The 19,394-nt window shown below is 43.1% G+C and overlaps 1 protein-coding gene across 1 annotated transcript in view; it reads left to right on the top strand.

Annotated features, from left to right (window-relative positions):
- The window catches only part of KAT2B (lysine acetyltransferase 2B), a 127,061-nt gene that overhangs the window by 53,239 nt on the left and 54,428 nt on the right, over positions 1–19,394 (top strand). The window contains exon 6 of the mRNA XM_049629219.1: positions 14,789–14,934. Coding sequence (XP_049485176.1) covers positions 14,789–14,934 — 146 coding nt within the window. The remainder of the gene's footprint in view (positions 1–14,788; positions 14,935–19,394) is intronic.

Consider the following 19,394-nt stretch of genomic DNA (forward strand, 5'->3'; position numbering starts at 1 on the left):
CCACGGCCATTGAGTGGCTTAGAATAGAGTGTAATGTGTCCTCATTCATTCTGATGGGAGCCTGAAGGTCTTTGATCTCCAGGATCTAAGCCTCAACCAACTGGGTCTTTGTCTAATCATTATTGTTATTATTATTTTTATTATTTTATTTTCTGATTCCCTGAACTTGCTGGAAGTGCTTCATTTTATCTTTATATTGTTTATTTTCTTGCATCTGGTAGCTCTTTCTTCACTGGGGTTGTGTTTGGTGAATGTTTACTTGTGTTCTCCCTTTCAACTTTCTTATCTATCCCTGGCAAGATAATCATTGTCAGTTTGGAAAGATAGGCTCTGCCAGAGTTACTCAACTGGACTGTGCTAATATGTTCTTGTCTTGATACTCGATTTAAGATAAAATTTTAAAAATTGTATTTGGTTTGGGTAGATAAAAGTTAACGGGTAGTTTTCCCTAGATATTAAAATTCTAGTTCATAAAGGACCATCTTGGAATATTATACTTACTTTTCCCCCTTTGGTTATCCAGTCTCCCAGAGAATGTCTTGCATGTTCAGTTTACTGTCCAGGGTTGTTCTGGGCAGAGCCTGGTCACTGAAGCGGTTTTTTCCCCCTGACCATAAGTAGGTGGCTTCTTTTTGACATCATCTTTCTTTCGAGCTTCCTGGTGATATGAAACGGTGCAGCATCAGCCTTCAAGGTAGCGTGATGTCAGGCCGAGTCTGAAGTTTTATTTTGTACTCAGCTGGAGAGTATTTCAATCCTTACAGAGCAGGAAAGTAGATAATGTGATCCTCCCAGGAAGTTACTGCACTGAAGTAACCTTCTGAGAAAGGAAATAGAGAACATTGATCTCACGAAAGAAATAAACATACCATAAACACATAATTACATCATTGTATAACTGGTGTCTGAAATAATGTAAGTTCTGATTTTTGAAAAAAACAGTGCAAAGGATGGATTCCAAGAGTTACAGAAACACCTTTGCTTATAACTTACCTTTTCCACAATTGATCCCAGAGCGAGTGCCCTTTAGAATTTGCCTCAGGAAATATGATGCAATAAAAAGCTGGCTCAAGAACTTCTTAAGCACTGTGCTTGAACTGTATTTGGTATTGATTGGGAAATCCAATTATCTTACATCAATTAACATTTAAAAACAGAGCCTTCTTTCTTAGCTGAGCAGATTGTCTCCATTCTGAGCATGTAAACACACATGAATGCCCAAAGGCAGAAATGGCCTTTTACAAAGAAAAGTTAACTTTGTTCCCTTTTATATTTCTCAACTAGCTTTGAAAACAAATACTCTTATTTGATACACAATCAAGAATAGGGAAAAAAGTACATATCCTTTGACCTAGCAGATCCATGCCAGAAATTTAACCTATTTGTAAATCAAGATGTGTCCTCAAAACTAAAAGAACATTATTACAGCTTTATTCATGATATTAAGACTAGAAACAACCTAAGTATCCCAGAGTAGGAGATAATTGCTTGAATTATGACAATCTATATTATAAAATTCAATATGGCTATTAAAAATGATGTATTTTCCAATATGGAAAGACATTCTTAACATATCATTAATGAAAAAAGCAAGTCATAAAGTAGCTTAATTGGAGCTTTTATTATTTAGGACTTAAGGATCCACCAGCCCAAGATAAAATCTTGGTTCTACAACCAGTAGCTGTGAGTGGGGCATGTTATTCAGTTTACCTGGAGCTCCATTTTCTCAGCTCTGAAACCGAGTTAGTAACAGTATTGATATCATAGGATTGTTGTGAGGATTAAATGAGATAAAACATAAAAATTTTAGATCAGTACCTGGCAAATTAATGCATTACTCTTAGCTCTTCTTGCTGTTAGTGGTAGTATTACCATACTCCCAGAGTTCTTGAACTTCGGCCAACAGATAGGAGTTCTGCTTAGCTTAAATAGGAAAACAGTGTTTATAAGAAGGTAGCTTCCAGAAGCTGAAAACACAGGGAAACCCAGTTTTAGTCTTGTTCAGGGATCTCAGCTGCAGAAATCTATGGGCCTTCTGTCCAGGACACCCCAATGGATGATTCAGCTCTATCTGCCCAGCCCCCGGGAGTATCAGCTTAGGAGGATTTACATCCCTGGAGGATAGGATCTGATTGGTGTAGCATCTGTCACGTGCCCAGCCCTCCGCTGCACCCTTCGAGAACTGCATGGAAGGTGGTCATTCCCACGAAGGCATGCTGACTTAAGAATGGCATCATGAGTATAATCTCATTTTATCAGTTTAGAAGATATGACATATTTTTTTTCCAATATATGCTAACAGGAAAGGATCTGGAAGGATTATGTTGAGTTGCTGACAGTGATTTTCTCAGGGTATTGAGGTTGTTGGTGTTTTAAAAATATTTTTCCTCGTCTCTGTCCTTTCCCTCCCCACCCCTTTTACCTCTGTCTCTCTTCAGTGTGCTTTTCTAAAATTGAAATGTCTGTACATTTTCAAGTGCTCTTAGAATTATTGGCAGGATCTCACAGTTTATTTTTTGGTCTTCGTATCAGGGCTCTAGAAAACCTTTTTCTGAGGTTATGTTTCCTCTCTCTTACACTCCTTTTAAAACACTTTTTATCCTGGAAAAGTTCACAGTATGTAAAGGTAGGAAGAATAGTTTTTGGTTTTTTTTTTAAATTTTTTTTTTAACGTTTATTTATTTTTGAGACAGAGAGACAGAGCATGAACAGGGGAGGAGCAGAGAGAGAGGGAGACACAGAATCTGAAACAGGCTCCAGGCTCTGAACTGTCAGCACAGAGCCCGACGCAGGGCTCGGCTCGAACCCACGGACCGTGAGATCATGACCTGAGCCGAAGTCGGACGCTTAACCGACCGAGCCACCCAGGCGCCCCAGGAAGAATAGTTTAATAAGTGCCTTGTACTCATCACCCAGCTTTAATAATTACTAAAATTTGCCAATTTTCTCTCCCCTCACTTTTTTCTTTTGCCAGAGTATTTAAATCAAGTTCCACACGTATTTTCCTATTTATGCAGATTAAATTATGCCAACAGTAGAGATTAGGGTATAAGGAATTCTGTTAGAAATGATGGCCTGAATTCTCAAATATATTTAAATTTGTGTACACCATTCTGATTCCACAGTCACTATGCTGAGCCTGGTGGATTTAGTCCCCAGTGATCATGCACATGTTTCAACGTGTAACATTCCCGTGCTTATCAACACATAACCTTCAGGCTTATCGATTGAGATGATGTCTGTTCTGTTGCTTTGCTGTCCGATACTGTTTGGTTCAGCCATACATTTTCTTTTGACAGTGAGCTCTGGTTTCATGCGGTCTCCTGACAGTTACTTCCCTCCCAGGTGTCCTTGGCCTGTCATTGGACACTCTTCCCTGTCTCCTGGGTACAAAACATAGGACTGACAGTCTGGCCAAGTGGAAGGAACGTTCAGTTGTGAATTAGGAAACCAGAATTCTAGGCCTGGCACAGCACTTTCCCAATCCCTTTGTGATTCAGAGTTTTCATCCACAGAATAAAATGGTTAGTCTAGACCCATGCTGTCCAACGTTATAGCTACTTGCTACTTGAGTTAGTGAGCGCTTGAAATATAGCTACTCCAAATTAAGATGAGCTGTACGTATAAAATACGTGCCAGATTTTGAAAGCTTAGTATGAAAAAAGGTAAGATGAGCTATCTCATTAATAGTGATTATATGTTGAAATGGTATTTTAAGTATATTGGGTTAATAAAATATATTATTAAAATTAATTTCACCTGTTTCTTTTTCCAATGGAAAATGGTCTTCCAAATGGAAGACTTAAAATTACACCTGTGGTTCACATTATATTTCCTTTGGATAGCGCTGGCCTGGCAACATTCGAGTCCATTGTCTGAAATTATTTGTCATTTGAGATTGGGACAGTCAAGTTCAGATTACAAAAATTTAACAAAGCACTTCATTGGCCCAAACATTTCTCCTTATTTTAGTATTAATAAAAGTTCCTTATTTGGGGATTGCTTATTTGATTGAATAGCAGTTTGCTTCTATGATCGGGAAGGAGGAAATGCTCCATTGTGATCAAACACAATTGGAATTTTTGTTGTCATTTTGAAGTTCATTGTTCTGACCTCTGCCAGGATACACTGATCATTAAATTTGACTAATGATAGTTTTCTGCAGTTGTAAATAGGAGGTTTTTGGTTACTTTTCCCGTGCCATCACTTTTTCCTGATAAAGACACATACATCACACAGATACACTCGTGTTTAAACATTACAGTGGTAGAAATTGACAGTTCTTTTTTACTATGGTTACCTCTGCTTACTTGCTTATTTACAGTGGAAACTTTCTAAGGAAAGTAAAGACTGGCACTAACCAATTACACTAGAGCTTATTTTCTTGAATAGCATGAGGTATGAAGGGACTACCAGTGTTTTCCTCATGGACTAATTCAGACATTTAAATCACAGGTAAATCATTGACCCAACACATTTTCTTCAGCCTTCCCACACTGCACAGACCTCCACCACTTAATCACTTCTTGTTCCCATTTACGTATGTACTGTGTAGATGCCAAATGGTAGAAATAGGGGGCCCGGCACACTGGACCCAGCCATCTGGGTCAAGTCAGCATGTTTCTCTGGCTGGGTGTTCTCCCATTTGTTTTGTTTGGTTTTGTTTGTAAAGATTTTCTTTGTAAGTAATGTCTACAGCCAACGTGGGGCTCAAACCAACAACCCCTAGATCAAGAGTCGCGTGCCCCACCGACTGAGCCAGCCAGGCCCCCTTGTGTTTCTAATGCTGTCTTTTACACATAGGTTTCAGAGTTGTCAGGAGCTGCGAGTCTGGTATACAGTACGAGTTAAGGGGATAGATACATCTGGTCATTTTTTTTCTGCTCAGTTCATGTGAGTTACTTCTCCCTGCCTCCCTTGGGTCATGAAGTCCTTCCTGTTGCTTTTCTCGCCTGTGCCTCCTTCAGCTTTCCCTGAATTCAGGTTCCTTCTCTGTAGCAGGAGCACCTGGAGTCCCCAGCTCCATCCTTGTGCACTCAGCGTCCCAAGAAAGTAGTGATCTAATTTGAGCTAAGCGTTCTCGTGTTTAGCCCCTCTGAGCCTCCCATTATTCTCAGAGTGAAGTTCAGCTCTCGCTGAGGATTGTTGGGCCTCTGGCATCTAGCCCTCACTGCCTGCCCCGCCTCTGCTGCATTTTCGCTACCAGGCTGGTCCATGTTCTCTGAAGGTCTTTTTTTTTTTTTTTTTTTTTAATGCTTATTTATTTATTTATTTATTTATTAACATTTATTTATTTTTGAGACAGAGAGAGACAGAACATGAACGGGGGAGGGTCAGAGAGAGAAGGAGACACAGAATCCGAAACAGGCTCCAGGCTCTGAGCGGTCAGCACAGAGCCCGATGCGGGGCTTGAACTCATGGACCGCGAGATCATGACCTGAGCCGAAGTCGGACGCTTAACCGACTGAGCCACCCAGGCGCCCCAATGCTTATTTATTTTTGAGAGAGAGCCTGTGAGCACACGCATATGCATGAGCTGGGTAGGGACAGAGAGGGGCCGGAGGCGGGGTGGGGGACAGAGGATCTGAAGCAGACTCTATGCTGATAACAGAGAGCCCGATGCGGGGCTCAAGCCCACACATTTTGAGATCGTGACCTGAGCCGAAGTTGGATTCTTAATTGACTGAGCCACCCAGGCGCCCCTCTGAAGGTTCTATTTTCTCCCACCTCTACTGTGGATGCAGAGGCTCACAACACCCGCAGTGCCTTTCCTTCGTTCTCCTCCAGGGGAACCCTGCTCACCCCCAAGGTTTGACTTGTCTGGAACTTGGTGGAGAGAATAAAGGCCTCTTGGAGCTGTACTGCAATGTTCCTTGCATACTATAATTATTCTTAATTATACATCTAAGATATATAATAAATGATTATATAATATATAACTATATAATAATGTATTGTAGGCTTTCTGTAGTAGACTAAGGTTAAGTACTTTTTCTCTAGTTCCTAATATATTCAGTTCCTTGGGCATAATTGGGCTTATTCCTTCATTGATAAGCACTCACTGAATTCCTTAATATTAAAAAATGGCTGGTAGCATTTAGGGGAGCTTTCACAGTTTAAAATCTGTACCGGCACTGTCCAAAACAGTAGCCACTAGTCACGCGTGGCTAACTTGAATTGAAAAACACTGAAAGTGTAAAACGCACCCTGGTTTTGAAGACTTAGTATTATAAAAGAATGCAAAATATTAATAATTTTTTACACTGAGTGCATGTTGAATAATGTATATATTGGGCTAAATAAAATGTATTAATAAATTAATTTCACCCTTTTATTTATGTATTGTTTTTAATTTTTTTTAACATTTATTTATTTTTGAGAGACAGAGACAGAACTTGAACAGGGGAGGGGCAGAGAGAGAGGGAGACACAGAATCGGAAGCAGGCTCCAGGCTCCGAGCCATCAGCCCAGAGCCTGACGCGGGGCTCGAACTCACGAACCGTGAGATCATGACCTGAGCAGAAGTCGGATGCTTAACCAACTGAGCCACCCAGGCACCCCTAATTTCACCTTTTTAAAAGTGGCTGCTAGTATACTTACATATATATATGTGTCTTATATTCTATATATATTGGACTGAACTCATCTAAAGGGCTCTTAATCTTAAACTTCTCTTTTTCTCCATCCAGATCTGAGATTACAAAAGAGGAAACCACTTGTAAATTATAAACTTTTAGACGTTAGTGCAGAAGGTGCTTATTCAGAAGGTTTCATTGAAGGAATCTGTTTTACCTCTTCTAGCTTTGACCTCAAATTCCCATGAGCAAAAAAAATATATTTGAACAGCTTACAAACGCTACGGGTGCTGTGCTGTTTGCTTTCTTTCCAGTCCAAGGGAGCGGAGACATGTTAGCCGCCCGCCCAGCTGCTGCCTGTTCACACTGCAGGGCATGTGAGGACGGGCAGGCTGTCCTCAAGAGAAGTGCAGGCCAGTGATGCACGGAGCCAGAGCTTAGAGAGGGTCACAGCACATGGTGACAGTGTGCTTCCTGTTCCCAGCACGGCAACAGCTGCACCGTGATCCTTGGCAGCAGGCCTTTGGCAGGTCTCTCTGGGGCACCCTGGGTGTTGCACTGAGAGGTGCCAAGGTACATCCTCCTGGAGAGACATGAAGAGAGCAGACCCTGCCCCCCCAGTCTTCTGGCTCACACCTTCCCTCCGCTTCCCCCTGTCCTCTGCACACGATGGACCCTGGGGGAAGCCATGGCCCACCAGAAAGAGCAAGCTTTTCCCACAAGTAAAGGGTTGGCCAATTTTGGAAAATTATATCGATGCTCTGTGCCATGTCCTTGGAAGACTATTTGGAATGAAAACAGGGTCCTTTATATTTGATTATTAAATTCCAAGTGAATGAAAGATTTTTTTTTGGGTGGGGGTGGTGGTGGGGATGAAAGATTTTTAAAAAGCCGTTTATTGGGAAATAATTTCAAACCTATAGAGAAGTCATTAGACTAGTAACAAAGGACATCCCATATAGATTTTGCTCAGATTTACTTCAGATTTATGCCCGATTTCCTTTGTTATTGGCTCTCATATATGTATAAATATACATAGAGACTCACATATTTGAGTTTGTGTGTACTTTTTTAGGTTTATTTATTTTTTAGAGAGAGAGAGAGCACGCATGCATGCATGAGGGAAGGGACAGAGAGAAAGGGTAGAGAGAGAATCCCAAGCAGGCTCTGCACTGTCAGTGGAGCTCGACTGGAGCTCGAGCTCACGAATCATGAGATCACGACCTGAGCTGAAATCAAGAGTCAGAGGCCTCACTGATTGAGCCACCCAGGGGCTCCTGTGTGTATTTGTATACACATTTTTTTCCCCCCTGGATCATATGAAAATAAGTTGCATATATACACATCATGGTCCTTTCCCCCTAAATACTACAATGTGTATTTACTAAAAATAAGGACGTTCTTTTACATAATTCCAGTTCAGTTACCAACTTCAGTATATTTTAGCATTAATGTAATATTTTAATCTACGTTTGTATTCTACTTTTATCAGCTGACCCCAACTGATATTGTCCTTCACATTAAGCACCCAGTCTAGAATCACGAGTGTGCTTAGTTGTCATGTGAAAGGAAAACAGTTTGCTCACAATCAATACTTCCCGAACGCTTCTGGCACCAAATGTGTGGGGTTTTTCTCATCAGCAATACTCTAGCGCTCCAGTGGACAACTACAGGCTGTCTCGCAATTCTTAACTCAGTTCTGACGCTAATGGCCTTATAGTCAGTACAGACCCCACAGGTTAAGGGCTCGGTCCTCCTCCTTCCTCCCACTTGAGATGCCAATGGCAAGTCCCAGTTTCACTTGTGTTTCTGACCAACTGGTTGTAAGCTGGAGATTCCCATGCCCCCCTCCTGGGGTTGGATAGTTTTCTAGAGTGACTCACAGATCTCAGGAAAACAGTTTCTTTGATTAGTGGTTCAGGGGTGCCCAGGTGGCCCAGTTGGTTGAGCATCCGACTCATGATTTAGGCTCAGGTCGTGATCTTACAGTTCATGAGTTCGAGCCCTGTGTCAGGCTCTGGACTGAGTGTGGAGCTTGCTTGGGATTCTGTGTCCCTCTCTGTCTCCTCTTCTCCTGCTTGTGCAGGCTCTCTCTCTCTCTCTCTCTCTCTCTCTCTCTCTCTCTTTTTCAATAAATAAATAAACATTTAAAAAAAAAACCCACTGGATTATAGTTTAGGGTCAGCCATTTGGAAGAGAGGTTGGAGGAAAGGAGCACGAAGCTCTAAGCACACTACTCTCCCAGCACCTTCCTGTGTGCACCAGCCTTGAAGCTCTCCAAACCCCTTCAGCTGGGGTTTTTATGGAGACTGCATTATATGGGCACGATTGATTAAAGCTTTGGCTACTAGTGATTAATTCAGCCTCCAGACCACTCCCCACCCCCATCATAGGTACAGAAGGTGGGACTGAAAATTCCAACCCTTAGTCACTTATTTGGTTCCCCTGGCAATCAGCACCCCCATCCATAGGGACTTTCTAAAAGGTCAGTGACTTAAATTCAGGTGTGGTTGCAGAGGACTTGTTACGAATAACAAAAGATACTCCTTTCGCATTGTTGCTCTTACTACTTAGGAAATTCCAAGGGTTTTAGAAGCACAGTGGGGGGTGGGGAGGAAAAAGCACTGTGCCAGGACAGGGGACAAAGACTAAATATATATATTTTATTACAAGTTACAATTTCACAGCAGGTCCCTTTAGTTTCCTTTAATCAGGAACAGTTCCTCAGCTTTTTTTCTATATTATTTTGTTTTTTGTCTTTTATGACGTTGACATTTTGGTGGAGGAATGTTTTATATTTTAAAAACAAACCTGTTCGGCTGCCTTGGTGGTTCAGTTGGTTAGTGTCCTACTCTTCGTTTCTGGTCGTGATCCCAGAGTGGTGGGATCGGGAATGGAGCCTGCTTGAAATTCTCTCTCTTTCTCTCTCCTTCCCTCCTCTCACTTGCTCTCTCTTTCTAAAATAAAAAAAATAAATAAATTAAGAACCTGTTAAAGAGCTAGGAGAAAATACATTTTTGTCATCTTCAGATTATGTAGGGAAGACCTTTGCAAGCAAGGCCTTAAAGAAAGGCCAAACATAGATTTGACTTTACAAAAAATTTAAGATTCCTTTACAACCCACCCCAAACCGCAACAAAATCCAGGAGCATTTACAATGAACATGAAGGACTTAAAGCTCTTTCAAGGCAATGAGAAAAAGACCAACATCCTAAGAAAACCAGGCAGAGGACATGAATAGTGCTCAAAAGAACAAATACAAATGGCCAGTAACACGGAAAACAAACACCTCCAAGGGTATTTCAGTGAATGCAAATCAAAGCAGTGGGGGACTCATTAATTTTCAAAAGGCTAATTTAATTACCGAGAATGATTCTTCACTGGAGGCAGGAGTGGGGGAAGGCACATTATGCTCTCACAGTTCAGAGTCTACATTGATGCAAACTTCCCTGGTGGTGGAAGCTAAACTAGGGAGCATATACAACAGCTTTATTTGTTTATTTTAAAGATTTTAGTTTTTTATTAAAAATTGTTTAATGTGTATTTATTTTTGAAAGAGAGTGTGTGAGTGGAGGAGGGGCAGAGAGAGAGAGAGAGAGAGAGAGAGAGAGAGAGAGAGAGAGGGAGAAAGGGGAGAGGGGAGAGGGAGAGAGGGAGAGAGGGGAGAGGGAGAGAGGGAGAGAGGGAGGGAGAGGGAGAGGGAGACACAGAATCTGAAGCCGTCTCCAGGCTCTGAGCTGTCAGCACAGATCCCGATGCAGGGCTTGAATACACAGAGCTGTGAGATCATGACCTGAGCTGAAGTCAGACATCTAACCAACTGAGCCACCCAGGCGCCCCTGAAGATTTTATTTTTAGGTAGTCTCTACAGTCAACATGGGGCTCAGACTTGCAACCCTGAGATCAAGAGTTGCATGTTTTACCATCCGAGGCAGCCAGGGGCCCCTACAAAAGCTTTAAATAGCAATGATTCAGCCTTACGAGTTCTGTGGCAGATTAACTGCTATAGATTTGTACAACGTAGTTTACAGATTTTTACTTTTATTTTTATTTTTTAGTAATGTGCTTCCAAACTGAAGCACAGATTGCTTTCCAAATTGAAAGAAGGGTTTTTTTCAATTATGAGTGACTGTTTTTAGTTAAATATGAGTTGATTATCAGTATAGTAAATAGTTTAGCTTTGTAGTTAGAGTGAAGTGCACCTGGGTGTTTGCATGGGTTGGGTTTGATTGTGGGCTCCTGAGTAAGTCCTGTCCACTTCTGGTCAGCAGCCTCAAGGAGTCAGTCTTTGGATTTGGTAGGGAAGGGGTTGTTTGAAGAAAGTGGTGTTTTAGGAAGGGTATCCTGGGAGCAGAGAAAACAGTCTGGGGCTATTTTGGTACTCTAGGCTTGAGATCCCGATGACCAGCAAGGTAGGGACAGGGAAAAGTGGTTACTCTGAGAGACAGTGAGGAAGCTCGCCTGAATCTGGGGGCTGGTTTCACCCCACACCCACCCTTATTCTCAGAGGAAGAGATACCTACCCTCTTGTGCTGCAAATGTTAGCCCCATTTGCCCGGCACAGCCTTTCCCCTTTCCCTCCCTCCTTCTGGGAAACTTGCTGTTCCATTTAACCCACAGGCCTCCCAGTCTTCAGCTCCTTAGTCCTTTGTGCTTTGGCTTACACACAGAGCTTTGAGGAGAGATCATGGATTTCATTATGGGCAGAATCAGAAGGAAAGAAATTTCCTCGGGTCTTACTTTTTAAGCATTTTAATGTCTCTTTTTCAGAATATGCTGGATGATGGTTCTAAACAGTGGTTTTCAAACTGTAGAGCCCCAACAAGGGGAGGGGATGCCCCCAAGCCCCCCTTCTGATAATAGATGCCTCTAACTTCTGTTTCAATCAGAGCAACTTTTTCTAATTCTGATTAAGAATTCCTTTGGGCTGGGGCTCCTGGGTGGCTGAGTCTGTTAAGCATCTGACTCTTGGTCTCAGCTCAGGTTTTGATGTCAGGGTCATTAGTTCAAGAGTGGCATTGGATTGGGCATGGAGCCTACTTAAAAAAAAAAAAAAAAGAAGAATTCATTTGGGTTAAGTGTTTTGTGGCTTAAAGAAAGTGAACCACTGGTTTTAAGAATAAATCATGGCTTGTACTTCTATGAGTTAAACCCACTTATCTTAGCACCTTAATTAGATTGTTTCGTATGGTGGAGAATCTGAAGGAATTGATGTTATGTTATAAACCGATTGCTTTCATAGCTTATCACTGGAAAGCAATTAAACATTACAAGGCAAAAGCAGTTTTCAGTAAAATTATTTCTGTAAATAACTGACATAAAAATTTTGACCTAGTTGTCTTCAGAATGAGGCCTGTGTCCCAAAGGCTCCAGACTGACCTCAAGGAAAATTTTGCACAGACTTAAAAAAAAAAAAAAAAAAAAAAAAAAAAGTGACCTGGCAAACATTATACCTAAAAGGAAGTCTAATTTTGGGTAGCTTTTAGGAAATGATGAAGTCACATGTTGGATAGCCAAGTAGGAAGTAGTAGATTTGAATATTAATGTTTTATTTATACTCCTATATATATTTGTAATTTTTTTTTTTTTTTTTTCCGATACAAGTTACTTAAGTTCTGAGAAATAGTTTAGTTGGTTACTCTTTTTCTATTTGGTAATGTGATGATACAGTGTTGGCATTTTCTAGTTTAGATGTATCCATTAGATTTATTCCACAGTACCTAAGGCAGACAGATAAACAAATTTCCTTCTTCTCTTACCTTTAAAAGTATTCTATGGGGTGCATTTGTGCGTGCACACGCACACCACGCACACGTATGTGCACATCACGCTGATTTACCAATGGTCCGTGACCTTGGGCCCATCACTCTGCCTTTCCATTATTTTTCCACGTGAGAAAGGAAGGAAAGTTGGGTGTCCTCTGCCTCTCTAATTATGAGTTCTTTAATCTGGCTTCCTTGTGGACAATTTACAAGTCTCAGCCTCTTGGTATTTAATCCTCTTGAGTCTCTGAAAATGCATTTGACTGCATATTTTAGTTTGAGCTCCCTCAGAAGCAGATCCTAAGACAGGGATTTGAATGCCTGTAGTTTATTTGGCATGAAGCTAGGGGAGTAGAAGGGTGAAATGAGGAAAAATCGGCCAAGAGAGGGTGAATTACTGAGCCAGCTCCCACCTTGGGCAACTGCTACTTAATTTTGGGTGGGGGGTGGGAAATCTGGGAGCCAGTTATTCAGCCTGAGGGATGAGGGATCTGGGGTATTTATTTATAGGCGGATGTCTTGGCTTTGGGTTAAGGGCTGCTGTTGAGGGGCAGGTGGATGGCAGAGCAGATTACAATGACTGGAAAAGCCCTTAGGTAGAGAAATGGAGCTGCCGGTAATTGGACGCCAGAAGGTATACCTGAAGTGGTAAGGGGAGGGTACCAGCAGCGTTCTCTGTCCCAGTCTGATGATTGAGTTTCGTGGATTAATGACAAGAGCACCATGGTCTCTGGGGTAGACTGACCCATGCCTGACACCTGACAAGTATTCCTCAATAATCTTTAGGTCCATCTCTTTTTTTTTTTTTTTTCCCAATGTTTATTTATTTTTGAGAGAGACAGAGACAGAATGCGAGTAGGTTAGGGGCAGAGAGAGAGGGAGACACAATCTGAAGCAGGCTCCAGACTCTGAGCTGTCAGCACAGAGCCTACGCGGGGCTCCAACTCACGAGCTGTGAGATCATGACCTGAGCCAATGTCGGATGCACAACCGACTGAGCCACCCAGACGCCCCAGTTCCATCTCCTTTTAAGAAGGCAAGGGAAATCTTATACGTGGTTTAGTCTCTCTTTAAAAATGATCTCAAACACTTCATTTTTAAGCCAGCATGCCAAGAGCTGTACCCAAGAGGTTTCCCTCAAAGTGCCATTGCCTATTCTGTGGCAAGCATAGTGATAAATGCTGGGGATGCAGAGATGAGAGAGGGGATCCTGACCCAGGAGAGCTCCTGGGATAGGGGTTGAGTGGTTTACCTAGAGGACCCTTTGCAAGTGAGGAAGGACTTGAAGTGAATCAGCTAATCAACAAAAAGTGTGCTTTTTGGGAATTTGGAATTTGGGTCAAGCATTTTTCACTTTTAGACCCTGGCTCTGCCTTGTTGGCTAAGTGACATTGGATGAAACAGCATCCATTCTCTCTGAGCCTCAGTTTCTCCAGTTGTCAGATAGGATGACTAATACCTATTCATGGGATGGTTTGAGGATTAAATGCAATAACCTTGATAGATGGACTGGATTTGGGTAGAAGAGAGGACAGGGGCATGGGAGAGAAGGTCAGTGGTAGGTCACTAACTAGAGATCTTACAGAACAAAGGTGGGAAAAATGCGTTTGGGGGCCTGGCCGTGGAAGGCATTGAATCTGAAGCTCAAATAGGTCTTGGGACTTGGCTGCAACGATAGTGAGATTTCATTGCATTGCTTAGAAAGGCTAAGGGAAAGGGCCGTTATTCAGTTTTTACACTAATATGATATTCTTGGCTCACTGAACTATTCACAGGCATGGGGAAACATAGGAATTCTTATGTGGAAACATAGGAATTTAACACGGTCAAAAAGCAGAAACAAACCCATAAATACAGAGAACAAACCGGTGGTTGCCAAAGGACAGGGGTTGGGTGGATGGGCAGATTGGGTGAAGTGGGGAGGGGGAAGCTCAGGCTTCTAGTTATGGAATGAACATGTCATGGGAACGAAAGGTATACCATAGGGAATATAGCCGGTGGTTTTGTGGTAGCTACACGGCTGGTGAGCATACTGTAACATAGAGACTCGTCGAATCGCCACGTTGGACGCCTGAAATTAATGTAACGTTGCACATCAGCTCTAATTCAATTAAAAAAAAAAAAAGAATTCAACACTATGAGGACCGGACTTTGGTGCCGACAAGTTCTGGATCTTAGAGTATACGTTTCTTAGAACACATTAGCTGCTGGCCCACTTTGGGTCTTGGAGGGGGAGGCCAGGGCTCAGCAAGTTGACAGTCTTTTAGTTTTAAGTTGACTTTGAGAGAAGACCGAGGTCTTTCAGGAGTTCAGAAATTCCTCTGTTTACAGTGCAACCTAACGCATTGGTGTCCCCGCAGATTTAGAGAGAGACCCTTCTGTTTTAAAGTCAACAACGTTTGCTGTCTCCAGCTCCCGTGTCACATATGTTCCCTCGATTTTTGTCTTCAGCTGCCCACGTTTCCCACCTGGAAAACGTGTCAGAGGAAGAGATGAACAGACTCCTGGGAATAGTGTTGGATGTGGAATATCTCTTTACCTGCGTCCACAGGGAAGAAGATGCAGACACCAAACAAGTTTATTTCTATCTATTTAAGGTGAGGTTTCACCCTTTTAAGAAGGCTTCTCTTCTCTCTCTCTCTCATTGTTCAGATGTGCTCCTTTTCTGTATCCCAGCTCGGGGGTGGGAAGGTTCTCAGCTCATGGTATGTTTCGCCCGCAGAGTCTGTGGAAGCACGCATTTCTTCCTGAGGGAGTCTCTAAAGTGACCCGCCATGTGCTGAACACATCACTCTCCTTGAGAGCCTTCATATTTGTATGCAGATTTGAATATCTTTATTTGCTTATGCTTATGGATTTCTTTCCATCCACCCATCCATTCATCCATCCAGATATTGTATTGCACACCTGGTCTGTGCATGGCACTCATGTAGGCATGAGGGATAGGTCAGTGGGCAAAACAAAGTCCTTGCCCTCATGGAGTTGACATTTCAGTAGAAGAGGCAGACAATCAACCAGTAAATAATATATTTGCAGGTGGTGATAAGTGCTGTGAAGAGAAACAAAGTAGGGTAAGTGGAATCAGAATGGCAGGGGTGGTGGGTGGGGGGACATGATAATGAGGAAGGGTAGTTAAGAAAGCATTTCTGAGGAGACCACAGTTGAGCAGGAACCTGAATTGGGGGACAGGAGCCATTGCCGAAAAGGGCTGGGGGCAAGAGCTTTCCAGGCAGCAGAAGGACCGCCGTCTAGGCCGTGCACTGAGTGAGTCTGATGTGATGTGGGAACAGTAAGGAGGCCGGTGTGGTGGAGCCCAGTGAGCCAGGGGAAGGTGGGAGGAGATCTGGTTGGAGGGTGGCACCAGGGCCTTGACTCTCGCACTTCAAGGGGAGGAATCAAGAATTTCCAGATTTGGGCACCTCACCACTGTCCTCTGTGTCTCCTTGACCCCAGTCACTGATTCCTGCTGCCACTCCCTGTAGCTGCTTCCTCGTGGCTCTGCCTCAGCTGCATTTGGGTCACATCCGTCCCCTCTCTGCAGACCGTTGTCTCCCCAGTTTCTGATTGCCGTCAGGATGGACCGTGTGGGAGAGGAACTAGTGGTGGGAACAGACAGAAAAAGTTCAGGTTGCCAAAAATGACATTTTTTAAAGGGGGCTGACAGGAAATAATTAAAAACAAAAACACCTTATTATTGAGGCAGTGTTGATTATGTCGTATTATTTAATACTTACAAGATTCTTTTAAAAACAAAGACCGCAAACAAAACAGTATACTCAGAGCTTGTAGCCAGGAAAGGTTTGCCCCCTGCCCCCTTTTTTTAATGTTTGTTTATTTTGAGAGAGAGAGAGAGGCAGAGAGAGAGAGATCAGAGAGGATCCCAGGCAGGCTTTGCATTCTGCATGGAGCCAGATGTGGGATTCTATCTCATGAACTGTGAGATCACAACCTAAGCCGAAATCAAGAGTCAGACACTTAACCGACTGAGCCCCTCAGGCGCCCCAAGTTTTGCCTCTTTTAATGAGCACCGTGCTTCATTTCATATGATAAGGATAGGAAAAATTTCCACTGACTTCCCTCTTTTGCTTTGGCTGCTAGGAATCTCATTGCAAATTTTGTGCCCAATTCCCATAGCTTTAAAAAAAAATTTTTTTTTTAATGTTTATTTATTTTTGAGAGACAGAGAGGCAGAGCAGGAGCAGGGGAGGAGCAGAGAGAGAAGGAGACACAGAATCAGAAGCAGGCTCCCGGCTCCGAGCCGTCAGCATAGAGCCCGACGTGGGGCCTGAACCCACTGACCTCGAGATCGTGACCTGAGCTGAAGTTGGATGTCCAACCAACTGAGGCACCCAGGCACCACACTCCCTTTTTTAATGTGAATTTACTTGATACATAATTTTCCCTTCTCATTTATTTATTTTTGTCTTTTTTGGGGGGGAGTACTAATGGGGGTTTGGGGTAGATAGGAGACAGATAGGTAGATAGGAGAATTGTATTCTTAGGTTTTGGGGATATCCTTTTTTTTTTTTTAATTTTTAAAAATATTTATTTATTTTTGATAGAGAGAGAGAGACCGAGCACAAGTGGGGGAGGGGCAGAGAGAGAGGGAGACACAGAATCTGAAGCAGGCTCCAGGCTCTGAGCTGTCAGCACAGAGCCCCACGCGAGGCTCTAACTCACGGACCATGAGATCATGACCTGAGCCAAAGTTGGACACTCAACCAACTGAGCCACCCAGGCACCCCTAGGGGATATTACTTCTAAAAAGGTTAATGGGAGGTGAGGGAGAGGAGACAGAGAGAGACAGAGAGACAGAGAGAGAGAGAGAGAGACAGAGAGAGAGAGAGAGAGAGAGAGAGGAGCGGGGTGGGCAGAAAGAGGACAAACAGCTGAATCCCCCACTACCATTAGCAGGCACTAGGCTACTCCAGGTGACAACTTGTTGACATGGCTATGAAGCCTGAGTCATCCAGATTGAAGCCTGGCAGGGTCATGCTGTTTAGAGCTTCTTTGGAAAAAGATCTTCATCGAAGAAAAACAACGTCTGCATGACTGCTGCTATTATTTGTCTTGGAACGAAGTGCCCTGGCAGCCCCCACCGCCGGCTGGAAGTGAAGGTGGTGTCAAGGTTTCCATCCTGCCAGCCTCCTCTCGATTCCCTTTATAACTAACCAAATAGGCCAGAAAGCATTGCTCTGCTTTGAAGTACGTTTTCTCTCTCTCACCTCCCTCGTCTTCAACAGTGCAAATATGTTGGCCCATGGGAACGAAACCTCAACTATTCAGCATTCTCCCCCACTTCCCCCAGAGTCCTTTTTTGGGCAAATAAGTAATAAATCATCCATCCCTTAGCTTTTGAAAGGCAGTTCCTGTGTCTTATGTCTCAATAATTCAATTAAAATGAAATGTATTACACATTTGAGTAACATCTTAAAAACCTCAGGCTTAGATGTTGAAGATAAACCCAGTGAAAAGCTGCCTCATAAACCTGGGTGTATCTCGACCCTGTTAATGTGGCTCTGGAAGTCCACTGTCTGGGTTTGAACCCTGGGTCCGTCACATTGGAAATGTGACATTGGGCGGGTCTTTCTCCCTGTGTCCTTATCTGTAAAGTACAGACCGTAACAGCACCTGCCTCAAAAGGTTGTTATGCGCATTCCAGGAGATAAGACCTATAAAGAACTGTGTAGGGGCGCCTGGGTGGCTCAGTCGGTTGAGCGTCTGACTTCGGCTCAGGTCATGATCTCACGGTCCGTGAGTTAGAGCCTCGAGTGGGGCTCTGTGCTGACAGCTCAGAGCCTGGAGCCTGCTTCAGATTCTGTGTCTCCCTCTCTCTCTGACCCTCCCCTATTCATGCTCTGTCTCTCTCTGTCTCAAAAATAAACATTAAAAAAAAAAAAAAAAAGAACTGTGAAGAGTGCCTGGCAAAAGTAAGGATGCAAATGCTTGATGCTAGCATTAAATGTCTTTCATGTGCCCACTTATCCCAGCTCTGTCCTTTTGTAGATGAAGAAACTGAGATTCAGCAACTCCCCAACCTGTTAGTTTATCTCCGTTTTGAAACCCCTAGTGGACCACGTTCCCAAGAGGTCTTATTTTAACTGGGTAAAAAAAGTAGGCAGTGGGAATTTACTTGTATTTAGATTTTATGATCAAGCTTTCCGTGTCCTTAGAAACAGATATAGTGACTTATTTTTGCATACTTATTTTTGTAAAAATGGGCGTAATCCCTTGAAAAGATCAATGAATGTCCCATGCTAATAATGTATTGGCACCCCTAGAAGGAATTGAGGCCCTTGCAAAACATGGCCCAGGGGGAACACATGGTGATCCTCAACCTTGGCCATTTGTCCGTTTCCATTAACTCCTGGGAGAATGGTTGCTGTGTTTTGTTTCCACTGAAGAGGCAGTAAGTGGAGAAAGGAGGGAAAGATTTAACTTAAATGTGTGGTCATGTGATGACTGGCCCCCATGTAAATGTTATGAAAGATTCAAGCAAAGGTTGAAAGTAAAGGATTTCAATACCAAATTTATTTTCAAATTAGGTCTTGATTAGTGACTCTGTGTTCCCTTTTCTCTCTGATATTTGCTCTTTGAGGGCTTTAAATTCCAGTGGCAAGGATTAAGAGCAGTGTTTTGTTTTGTGGGCATTGAGATGCCAGAACACTTGGCCTGCGTTCTGTGGATGGAAAGGAAATGAGAAAAGACCGCAGCAGTGAAAGTTGCCAATTGAGAGCCTTAGAGAATTCCTTCCCGAAGGGCCTGGGCTCTAGATGATGCATACGACATATGGGAGCTACAGACATCCCTCTCCCCTGGCCATACTTGTGCAGAATGGATCTCTGCCTTTCGGCGGTTTAAATAAAACCCTCTTGAGCGCACCTGCATTGGCCTAGGTGGGCATGTGCAAAATGTGCGTGTTGCACGCCAGGCCTCTGGGTCAGTGGAATCTGGAAATAGTGGGGAGAAGGGAAATGAGTCGGAGAGAGAGTCCCGGTGGCTACTGCTGCTGTGCTAGTCTGCACAGAACATGAAAGGGGTCTTAGTTTCTCATAGC

Source organism: Panthera uncia, chromosome C2, assembly GCF_023721935.1.
Source record: "Panthera uncia isolate 11264 chromosome C2, Puncia_PCG_1.0, whole genome shotgun sequence".
NCBI classification, from domain to species: domain Eukaryota; kingdom Metazoa; phylum Chordata; class Mammalia; order Carnivora; family Felidae; genus Panthera; species Panthera uncia.